The 11892-nt window shown below is 36.1% G+C and overlaps 2 protein-coding genes across 2 annotated transcripts in view; one reads left to right on the forward strand and one right to left on the reverse strand.

Annotated features, from left to right (window-relative positions):
• Positions 1-7636, forward strand: part of COL19A1 (collagen type XIX alpha 1 chain) — a 349065-nt gene extending 341429 nt beyond the window's left edge. The window contains exon 52 of the mRNA XM_086707174.1: positions 4-7636. Within this exon, the coding sequence (XP_086563300.1) occupies positions 4-131 (128 nt within the window). The 3' untranslated portion in view covers positions 132-7636. The remainder of the gene's footprint in view (positions 1-3) is intronic.
• Positions 7637-8853: 1217 nt separating this feature from the next.
• Positions 8854-11892, reverse strand: part of COL9A1 (collagen type IX alpha 1 chain) — an 88556-nt gene continuing 85517 nt past the window's right edge. Inside the window, exon 38 of the mRNA XM_086707173.1 lies at positions 8854-9787. Within this exon, the coding sequence (XP_086563299.1) occupies positions 9603-9787 (185 nt within the window). The 3' untranslated portion in view covers positions 8854-9602. The remainder of the gene's footprint in view (positions 9788-11892) is intronic.

Raw genomic sequence — 11892 nt, forward strand, 5'->3', positions numbered from 1 at the left:
TAGCTCCGGGTTTGCCAGGCTCACCAGGTGCCCCAGGTCCCCAGGGCCCCCCAGGACCTAGTGGAAGATGTAATCCAGAAGATTGCTTCTATCCTGTGTCTCATGCCCGTCAGCGGACAGGTGGGAAATAAACACACCTGAGGAAGACTTGGCATTGGAGCTATCATAATACTGTCAAACCCTCATGATATATGGGTGGCTTTTTTTATTTGTTTTTGGTAGGCCAGACATTAAAAACAATCGGAATCCTATTCTTATAGTAATTGGGATATCAGCATTTTTAGCTTTTCCCAAATTCATTCCATATGTTTTGCTTCACCACTGCTATGATTTTCATTCAGGATCTTCTATGAAAAACACAAGCAAATCTTGTCATTAGTTCTTCTTCTAGATGAAATTACATCTTATGATTTAGTAGGCTGATGGTGATGTACATTTTCTAGTCTCATCAACTTGTATTTGGCCTTTGATTTCTGAATTTTAAAGTTTCAGACTTAAAGTTTTCTTGGGGCTTACATTTACCATCATTGCTAAAGATTTCAACTTTTTTGACATACTGCATTGCTTCTGCTCAATGTTTTTTGACTACGTTTTGTAGCCAAAGAATACTTGTACCACCTTATATCCATCCTGCTTATGTGGAGAAATAGGTAGGCGATAAGAGCTTCACTTCATAACTCATTTTGGAAGAAACCCAGGAGGCTATTTTATCAGGGAGCTCAAAACCTACCATAGCCAACTACTGAAATGATTTTGTTAATTCTGTATAATGAGCTCAGTTCAAAGCAATCACCACTGGCATGAATACGTACTGCATGAAAAGAGGGGAACAAAGTCCAATTGTACAAGAGTTCCACAAGAAAAGCCCAACACTGCAGTCTCTTCACTGAGTTTCTCATTTGGGAAACAAAAGGCTGTTTTCCCTAAGAGGTGTTTGATGGTGAAGACATCAAGCTGTCTTTGGTACCTTTGAAGCTAAATGGCCTAGCAAGGTCTTTGGGCCCTTGTATCCATTATCGGTTCCAACCGGATCATTCTCAGATTTTAAGACAAGAACTGGCCATCAGAACAAAGGACGGGATTTGTGGCACTTGGGAAAGAAACCCCTTGGCCTAGAGGATGATTGTGTGGTGTCTGCAGATGTGTATTGAGGAGGTGACGCCCAGAAGCTCTTATGGAGAAACTGTTCTCCAGAGGCTGCGGAAAGAGGTACAGGGCGGCAAAGGAAAGCCATGGGACCGGATATGCAAGTAGCACTCAGACCAAAGAGTTAGCAGTAACTTCAGGGGAAACAACAGGCACTGTAAAGACCATGTCCTCTGACAGGGAATGACGGTACAGTGATCACCAACCCAGATACTTACTGAATGCTATTTTTATTGCCTAGTCGTCCATTATTTTGAGAGGCTGAAGACAACTGATTTTCTAAAACATTGGACATGAGGATGTTGCCGAAATCTAAGTAGTGGGTCCCACAGATGCTGTGAGCAGGATACCCAGAGTCCTCCTGCCACAGAAATGAGGCCCCATCTCTTCAAACAGCAGTGCAGATTCCAGTTTGGCTAAAACAGGCTAGAATGGTTGCTTTTACGTATTAATTGAAAAATGAATTTAGAAAGGTGAGCCCACTGAAATTGGAAAAAGCTGTGAACGGGGTTGTGTAGGGAGGCTTTTGTTCAAATGCACCCATGATTTGAACTGGTTTTCGTTATAGATGAACGAACCGCTGGTCAGGCCCTGTCTACATGGCTGTGCGTACATACAGCCTTCTAGCTATTTCGTATCGAATTATGTTGTATATTTAAATCCCAAGTTTGTTTCTTTTATTCTCTGAGGTTATTTTATTTATTTCAAATGCTTTTACCTTTAAATTGATTTTCTTCTTCATTTTCTTTCCTGTGCAATACCTACAATGGTGCTGTGTTTTAGACTTACACAATTGGAATATACATTTGCATTTTCTTAGTAAAATGATACTTTATCCCTCCAAAAAATGTATACAGACCCAAAATCTGGTGCTATGTGTATATCTTGAGCTTTTAATTTGTTGAACTTTAATTTTTTGAATTTTCTAAAAGCTTACAACTCCTCTGCCGCTCCTTAATGTACTTGAATTTGTCATGAAGCTACACATTTTATATGTTTTCAAGGATTATTTTTTCACATTGATTAATAGGTTGTTTATCCTTTTGCCTCTTTGCTAATCCAGAAGTACTTATTTTAGTGTTTTCATGTCTTCATGAACTTTTTTTTGCTGATGGTGATCAATGTATTTTTCTTTGTTTTCTTTGAGTCTAACATATGCGTAAAAAGACTCAGTTCATTTTCTTGTTTTATAAATTCTGTTCATTTTTATTCCACAGAATATGTCATGCATCCTTTCTTACAAATTGTATATTTAGGAACCTTTCTTTTTTTAAGTTCCGTTAATGCTGAGCTGGTTTATTCCTGTTTCAAGAATTTGGATTTATTCAGGTGGTTTAAGGGGTATGGGGAATGTCATGTCATATGATGCATATTACAAAGTAGAGTTCATTGATTCGAGCCCATTTTTTTTATAACTGCTGCATGACTTAATCTACCTTTGGCATAAGTAGAGAAATGGGACTGTGTCCACATGGAACGAGCCCCTCTCACCCTACCGTATCATTTACCTGCCAACGCTTGTTCTTGTCTCACATGATCTGCAACCAAGAGTGACGAGAATGGCTGGGCCCAGCTAATACACCAAATGAAGTGGACATATGGCAATTGCCTAATTCCCTTAATATTAATAAAGTGGATAATTAAGGCCTCAAAGTAGGGTGGGAAATTTTCCCCTAAATAACTTGGTGGTTGCAAACTCTCTTACATCATTATATTCCATTCCAAAGCATTTGTTATTTGTTTACTTTCAGAAGATGTCAGTAGTGTCCACAGCAGGGAAGAAGAATTACCAGATGTCCTGAATTAGCTCTTGTTTAGACTCCAGAGTAATTATAGGTCATGATGACAGTTAGTAATTAAAACTGGGTTTGCTCTATATAAGTATGTTTGGATTCCAGTGTAACATTTTATACCAAGATCAGTTAACACTTTCAGATAGAAATATTTCCATGCAAAGAACAAGATATGATTTTAATTAATATTCATAGCCTTTGGAATCTAAAGAAAAAGGAAGAATGATTCATGAGTGTGTTCATTGTTCCTTCCTATTGAGGACATTAACTATTTTTTACTAACCATAAGAGAAACACAGCCAGTCTTAACCTTTGAAATCTTTCACCATGTGATCACAGTAATTTAATGACTTTAACCCCATATGCTTATTTCTCTATTTCATGATGTTGTTGAAATACAATTTTTGTCATTTATTGTAGAGATTAAGTAATTATCTTAAGATATGTTGTAAAAAATGTCATTTGATGTTTGGATTATAAAATATTTTTTTTATGAATATGTTTTAGGAGTTAAATAAGATTTAGCTTTTCTGCAGTCTTTCTCATCTGTTGAAAACCTGTGATATACCTCCTTTTGTCCACAAGATGGTGTTTAAAGCAGTTTGAATCAGAAGAACTGAACAGACTTGCAGAAATACAAGGCTAGAAACAGTTTAGTGGACAACTGAATCAGACCCTTGCCTTTGCACTTGATTTTTCTTTACTTTTGTAAATAATTTCTTATTAATTTGTGTTTTGTTCATTTGTTTTGTTAATTTATATTCTTCCTCATTTTAAGTATCTTTATGAAGAAGGCACAATAACTTTTGACTCCTTGGCTATTTAGATTTTGTTTCTTAAGTGGATTTATATACCTGGTTAACTTGCAACTTTACTATTTGTAACTTTAGTTTGTATTCTACCCTCATATTTTAGTGATTAACATGAAAACACCTAAATACCCATCCTACTTTTTAGATAGAATACTCTCTTTTGACAGAAGTAAAAAAGCATTTAGCTTATCACGAGAAGTAGACCATTTATAAAATTACACAACGTCTGAATCTCCTTATCATTCAAGGTACTTAACATTTTTTAATTTAACAATTAGAGTTGTATAATGTTTATATTTTTCTAGAAATATATCCCTATTTACAAAAGATAAGGAATGCTATTTTTCAAATTACCATTTTAATTTTCCTAAACACTAGTAATAATACCCTGAGACTGAGAATTTCTAGGTTAAATTATGTGCTCAAGTTTTTTCAGTGAATTCTCAGAATATTTTGAAGATTAGTTCATTGCTTTTGTTCTTAATTTTTTTTTTTCACATTGCCTGTGCTCACCTTCTTAAGACACACAAGTGTTTATTGTTCTCGCTTCCCAATGTTCTTTTTTAGTACTTTAGTGATAAGGGGTATACTCCCTCCCCTTGCCTCTATTATACCTTTTCCTCTCACAGAGACTACCCAGGCTTCTAAGAGGAGGAAATGAGGAAAAGAATTGAATTTGTATCTTTTATGCCTTGGTACTTCTAAGTGACTTAGCCCGTTGAATTCATTTACTAGTTGGCTGGCAGTGGGAGCATTAATTTTTTTTTTTTTTAATTACTAACAGACTCAGGAAACAAGACACATGGATGTCTTCAGTTTTACTGTGTGCTGTAGCTGGAGCTATAATCAAACATTTTACTCGACAAAATCATGCTAGACTAACTGGTCAGTTTAAACTGAGTGAAGAACCAGTTGAGCACCGAAAAAACTCACTCAGACAAGCAGACCCAGAACAGCAAAAATTTACCTCATAGATAGGTCAGGTTTATAAAACCAAAGCTAAGTCTAAGAAAATTAAATGGAAAAACTTTCATGTTCAGATAATAGAAGATTGAGTGATACATGGTACAACTCAAGGAGTTAGCTACTTGCTTCACGAATTTGTCAAAAGTGAATTCTAATAAAGTAGGAGATTTCATTACACTTATGGGGTAGTTCAATGAGAATTAAGTTTATCAGACGGGTGTGTGCCATTTGACCATAATAAGCTTATGGGTGTAAAGATGCTAATTAACTTACAATTTTTTTTAATTTTTCATTTTGCTATATTATTTAAAGTATATTTTAGGGATAAATATTTTTCAATGTATTAATTGTATTTAAATTCAGATTGTCTTATGGCATATTTTATAACTATTTATTTTTAAAATACTATTTAGGGTATATTTGTTCCCCATTTTGTTCTCTAGCTTACCTCATCCAACTATTTAAGATTTCATTTGACATATTCAAGTTAAGTGGAATGGCACCAGTTTCATTCCAAATCCCACTTGGATATAATGCTTTGAGGCCTTGATTCCTATATGTTCATGATACCTAATGAGCTTTTCGCTTATCTTAGCAATAAACGATTTGACCCTAAATCAGGGAATTCTAAGGTGCAGTTATTAACATCATTTCTACTCTTCCCCACTTCTTGTGGCTGAAGCTCCATACCTCAGCTCCATTCTGCTAGGTCTCAACCACATGGATGCCCCCAAAAAGCACTTACATACCAAGTGTGAGCCACACAGATGTCCAGGGAACCTGTAATTGAACTATTGCAGGGCTCATGTTTTATACCATGCTAGAAATTATGCTTTTGTTTGTCATAAGAACCAGTGCTTAGCTCACAATAATTAAGTTTATTACCCATCTCCCTGGCAGCTCATAAAAAGCCTGGTCTAATGATTGCGAATAAGAATAATAAGCAGAAACAAGTCAGAGAGCAATCCGTCCTTTGCAGCTTTTGTCCCACAAAGTGATCTTCTCACTAAAATCACTTAAGACTCATTGATATAGAGGGGTCTGAGCAAGATAAGAAATATCACAGTTAACTTTTATGACAAATATAAGCTCTTACATCATTAGTGATAAGGCAATAGGCAATAAGTTAAATACATAGCATGTTTCCTCAACAGAGATTAATCACATCAAAATATGCCAGTGGATTTTTATGTTTGCTTAGACTGGAAAATGATTTACATAGTTCTTAACTATTCTCGCCTTCAGGTCCCCTTATGACGTAATAAATTAACCAGGTGCTCTCTAAGGAATATTCTTAAGTCTTTTGACATACACATTTTCAACCTGGAGGACAAAGACAAATTCAAATAAATGTTGAAAAGAAAGGTAGTTTCTTGAACCCAATTGCCCTCATTTGTTCTCTCTCTCTCTCTAGTTATTTTTAGAAAACTTGAGAGTAAGATGTAAAAGCATGTTAAGGAGAAAGTTAACATGGGTTGCCATTTATTAAGACTAAAAATATGATCAGTGTCCTCTTTCTGATGTCTGGATCTAACAAATATGTTACACTTCCCCTAGTTAATCATTTAAAGAGCATTTGAGCATGTGTATTTATAGTCATACATTACAATGGATAACCAATTTTGATTTAATATTTACTGAATTATATGCATTTAATACTGTCATGTCCCAGATCATAAGCTCACTAAAAAAGATGAAGTACACAATTGAAAAGCATTTGTTTTACTCAGTGAAACAAAAGGACTCGACCTATATTACTGAGCACAAATATTCTTTATTAAAGATATTTAAAACCATTTATGTCCATTGCAAAATTTGTAAACGGCAAAATCACTAGTTTGCTAATTTTTTCTTATTAGTACATTTTCACTCTTTTTGTCAGTACTAACAGAAAAAAAAGCAATTCTCTTGGTATTTGGTATAATTTTATGTATTTTTAGTGATCTTCTCCCTATTGTGGTTTATTTTAAAATTCAGGGATATTATATGTCAGAAACTGTCATAGCCAAAAAATCAAATAATAGAGGTGATCTTCAAAACTAGGGATCTATATTAGCTTATTTCAGGTGGCAAATAAATCAGATCTTACTAATGATGTTTAAGCATAGCAATATTCGTTTAGACAGATTGACATATAAAGTGCCTATAATCGAATCAATCACATAACTCATATGACTACTCATTCATATTCTTCTGCTACTCAGAAGTCACTTATCCCAAACCATGCCAGTGAATTTATGTGCTCAGTCAACCTGGAAAGTGATTTCCATAGTTCTTAACCAACCTGTCAGGTATTGGGGATGAAAATCATATCATAATGCCATAGAAGCACTGACTAGAATTAAATCAGAAATCATTTGCCCTTGAGTAACATGCCAGTTTGCAACCAACCTTAATTATTCACAGACTCTTCTCTCAGTGAGTGCTCTAGGTGACACTTCACCCAACTTTTAAAAATATCTCAAAGAGGCTTGGAAATTTCTATTTTGCTAGAGAGAGCTATTTGGCTTAATTAAATATTTATCAACTCTAACTTTCATAGAAAGAATTTGCTGGATGCTTTTCTTTGCAATTTCTCAGACAAGTATTTACTGCTTCTGTAAACTATTTCACTTAACTGAATTTACAATGGATTGTTCCCACCATTTGGAATGTGCTAGTTTTGCATAATCTATTTGTTAAGTGGTTGTTTCCAGTATCGCTTGTGGTATCTGTGGAGCTTGTTGTACAGCCTTTTATATATCAAGTTTGTAAAACAGTTGAATGATCTGCTCTTTGAAATTTTATTTTTTAAAAATTTTCTTATGAATACAATATTATAGAACTGAGGAACATATTTATTTGGTTACCTAATTTTTCTTTTGTTGTATTTAATTACATCACTCTGGTTAAAATAAAACAATCTTTGTGAAAAGACAAGGCAACTTCTTTGCATTTATTTGATTAGATGTTGCAGTACCTCAAAAGGTTTGCCATTTATATGAAGATGATTTTAAGTAATTATAACAGGTATCTCTATTGCCAAAAATTATTTATTCCACAGGAAGGAAAAACATCCTTCTCAGTGTGTAAATGGCACTGATTTATGTAGCCAAGTTGGAATCATTCTCCTTAAGCAATGCATGCTCAAGGCACAGAACTAGGTGCTGTAAGCAGATTTAAAGAAATCCAAATACAGGAGGGGAACGCCTGGCTGGTTCAGATGGAGGAGCATGCAACTCTTGATCTCGGGGTTGTAAGTTCAAGCCTGATGATGGGTGTAGAAATTACTTAAATAAATACATAAATCTTAAATAAAACATAAATCCAAATACAGATTACATAATGATTGATTTGGCCAAACAAATAGGGCTAATGTTTTTGAATGTATAACAAGTACACGTGAGAAAAATTGGTATCAAAGATCCTGTTAGGGCTTATGCCCCATGACTTGAGAAAATTGAATTCCATAAACTAACTGAAGATATTGACTGTTTCGAGCACTGCGCTATGCCCCGGGGAGAAGTTACTCACATGCACTGTGACATAAAATTAATATAGTAAGTCTGATCAATAGTTTATAGAAATGTCTATAAAACAGCTAGTCAATGTGACCACGCAAATATAGTAATAAAGTGCTTGAGTGGTCAGGCAATACCTATCTTATTGATAAGAATTCGGTGCTTTAGCTGAGCTGTGATTATAAAATGTCTAAGAAAAGTGGTGGAACAGAAGTCATTTTTGCAGCTGTGAAGTTATGAATAGGAGGGAGCTAACAAACCATTGAAATGAAAGCAGTGGTTCCTAACCTAGAAACCAAGTGCTTAAGTGGTCTATGAAGTCTCTGAAATAGTCTACAAACATACTTGCACATATGCACTCGTGTGTTTTTCTGGGATGATGGCCCCATAGCTTTCATTAGAATTTCAAAAAAGGTCCTTGAAGCTCTCCCCCATGCTACACACATACATACAAAGAACTGTGGCAGGGTAATGACCCCTAAGGAACAGGAAGGGCTTAATTTCTCTACAGAAACAAAGCACTAATATTATAAACATGCCTATAGAAATACCAGGAATTTGATATTTTTCATTGTACCTAAATAAGTTCAGTGACTTCTTTTCATTGAACATGATTATAAGAAAACATGCAAGAGCTTAAGAAACCATATTTATTTTTTTGGTACAACCAGAGATGTTACCTCAAACCTTGAAAATAAATAATCTTATCAATAAAACTTACGAATGGCAGGATATTAAAATTCCTTCTTTGCTTTCACATAGAAGAGCTCAAAAATTAATGGGTTTGGGATACAGTACAGTTTAACAAAAATCCAGGCTGCCTACGAAAACCAGCAAGTGATGTACGGAAATTGTTGCATGGGGCAGAGCACATTCTTGCTGCTCCCAAGAGGACACATTGATGGGAATTTTAAGCACCAGTTCTATTGACTGCAGTGAGGTTTCTTCAGAACTAGTCTGCTAATCCTCTGTATAGCTGAAATGATAATCTGAGAACAACATCTAAATGAAAAATGAAAATAACTACTACAACTGAGGTAAACCAAACAGTTGTTTTTGTTTATTGGCACAGTGGCCCATGATAGATCACATACGTATAGCACACTAAAGTTCAAGATCCTGGGAATGGGATTATAAATTTATTTAAAGGGAGGGTTTTAGGTTTTCTGATTTTTTTTGTATCCGATGATTCTGCTGTCTCCTCTCCAAGAAAAAAGAAAGGATTTATTGAATAGCACCATTGTTTTAAATCTGTCAAATAAGACTTATGTAATAACTTTGAAGGTAATGCATTGTTGTCTTTTGCCTCAGCTTCGGTGGTGTTTCCCCTCCAAGCCCCTTTGCCAGGCATTGTTTATGCAGACAGCCACGCAGCACTAAGCTTTTCACTGATCAGGCCCTTTGATAAATGCTCGTTGACCAGCCTGCATGGTGCAGGAGGCTGGCTCACAAAAACCAGGAGGCCCAGGAGGTCCCGGGGGGCCGGGTACACCAGGAATTCCTGCCACCCCAGGGGGGCCTCGCTCGCCATCCCGGCCATTCCTCCCATAGCTGGCAGGACCTGGTTCACCTGAAACACACAAATGATTGCACATGTAAACAGGAGAGCCCCAATGGCTGCAAACTAACAGATGGCACTGGACCCCCCTCCCCTAGCCAGCAGTGTGCACCTAGGAGCTTAATAAGTGCTTTTGGAAATGATGAAGACATGATGTCATGTTAAAATTCTTTCACTGAACTTGGGTTTCTTAGAAATTAAAAGAGGAAGGAGACCTCAGCATCTCTAACCCACGTTTCCAAAGTTCAGTAGAGCTGAACTACCCAGTATGGTAGCATCTAGCCACATAGGTCTACTGAGTGCTGAAATGTGACTAAGTCAAATTGGGATTAACTGTAAGTGTAAAACACACCTGGACGCTTTGAAAACTCAGTGTAAAACTTTAATATGTTTAATTAATAATGTTGACTTATTACATGACATGATATATTTTGCAATGATAATATTTTGGACACAATTGGCTAAATAAACTGTATTATTAAAATTAATCTCACCTGATTCTTATGACTTTGTTAATGTGGCTACTAGCAGATTTAAAATTATGTACACAACTCTCATTGTGGCTCACATTATATTTTTCCAGTGGCATCATCCCTAATAAGTGATCAATCTCCAGACAGTGAGTAGAAGTATATAGGTCAGGGGTTAGAACAGGATTTAGAGGCAGAAAGATAGCCTTAAGTTCTTGCTCTGCCATTTGTGAATGGGGTGACATTAGCAAGTCACTAACCTCTTAGTTTCTTCATCTACAAGACAGGATGATGCTTCCTTAAAACTAAATTCCAATGCCTGAAAGCATCTGATACATAGGGGCTATTATTATGTTAATGAGGATATCACTGATTGATGTCTTTTAGAAGCATGTGCAGGGCACCTACAAAGTTCCCAGATGTTTTCCCATCAGGGGCTAACCCCTACATGAACTTTATCATGGCCTAAGTTCCTCAGGAGCATTTTTTCCCTTTGTCACATTCAAAGGTTGTTTGATCACCCCGTGTGGCATGTTCTCTGAGGCATGGCACCCAATACAGAGGGGAGTTTCTGCTGAATGTTTACCCACCCCATCACATCAGCAGTGCTCTCATACTCTTAGCACAAAGGTGGTGGTAAGAAATCTGCGTAAGACAAATTGTATACACCATGATGATATAGTTCTATAGAGCTCCTCTTACCTCAGCCATTCAGCCAAGATGGTGAGCATGTTCAATTACACATTTGCTTAGGTTAAGGCAGTTTCCTTCTTTCTCAGTGGTTTTAGTTCTCTTTTTCTATTTTAGTGGTCTTATTAATATATGTCTTGTATTGGTCTTATTATAGTGGTCTGGTCTTATTAAGTGTTCTTATTACATATATCTCACATACTTTTAGAAAGAAGGTAGATATCTTATTTTACATATAAGATCTCATTCTTCCTGTGATATTTACAATTAGATCTACACAAAGCAAAATTATAGGACAACACTTTTTATTTTTTTAGATTTTTTTAAGTAATCTTTACAAACAATGTAGGGCCCGAACTTACAACCCTGAAATCAATAGTCATACACTCAACCAACTGAGCCATCCAGGTGCCCCAGGACAAAACATTAAGAGAATAATTATCTTTGATTCTATCCATCTCCAGGCTGTAGATAAACAGAGATGTAAGTAATTTCCCTTAATTTATCCCATAAGCTTCCATTCGACTATATTCAGTTGTAATGAAGCAGATGATTACGTTTCCCTCTAAAGACAAGGCCCCTGAGAACATTTTTCTCTAATCAACAGCACCTATAAATACGGCTTTAGCAGGGCCTGTTCAGGTCTCATGACACAGGTTGCTGTTCAACATTGTTCTTTTAAGCTTTAAAAGGCCAGACAGACGTGCATAAAAAGGGTAATTCTCATACGCCTTATCATGGAGACATACCAGGTCGGCCTTAACAAAATCAAATCAAGATTAAGAGGAGAAAATGCCCAGAGGAGAGGTCACAAACCAAAAGACCACAGGAGGAGCAAAACAGGTAATACAGATCAGGCGGGCAAACATGGGATCGCCCAAAATGAGCCAACCCCTGTTTTTGTAAACAGTCCTGTTAGAACAGGGCCATAGTCATCTGTTTTGTATTGCCTCTGGC

Source organism: Puma concolor, chromosome B2 (genome assembly GCF_028749965.1).
Source record: "Puma concolor isolate L17-30 chromosome B2, mPumCon1.1.hap2, whole genome shotgun sequence".
Taxonomy (NCBI): Eukaryota; Metazoa; Chordata; class Mammalia; order Carnivora; family Felidae; genus Puma; species Puma concolor.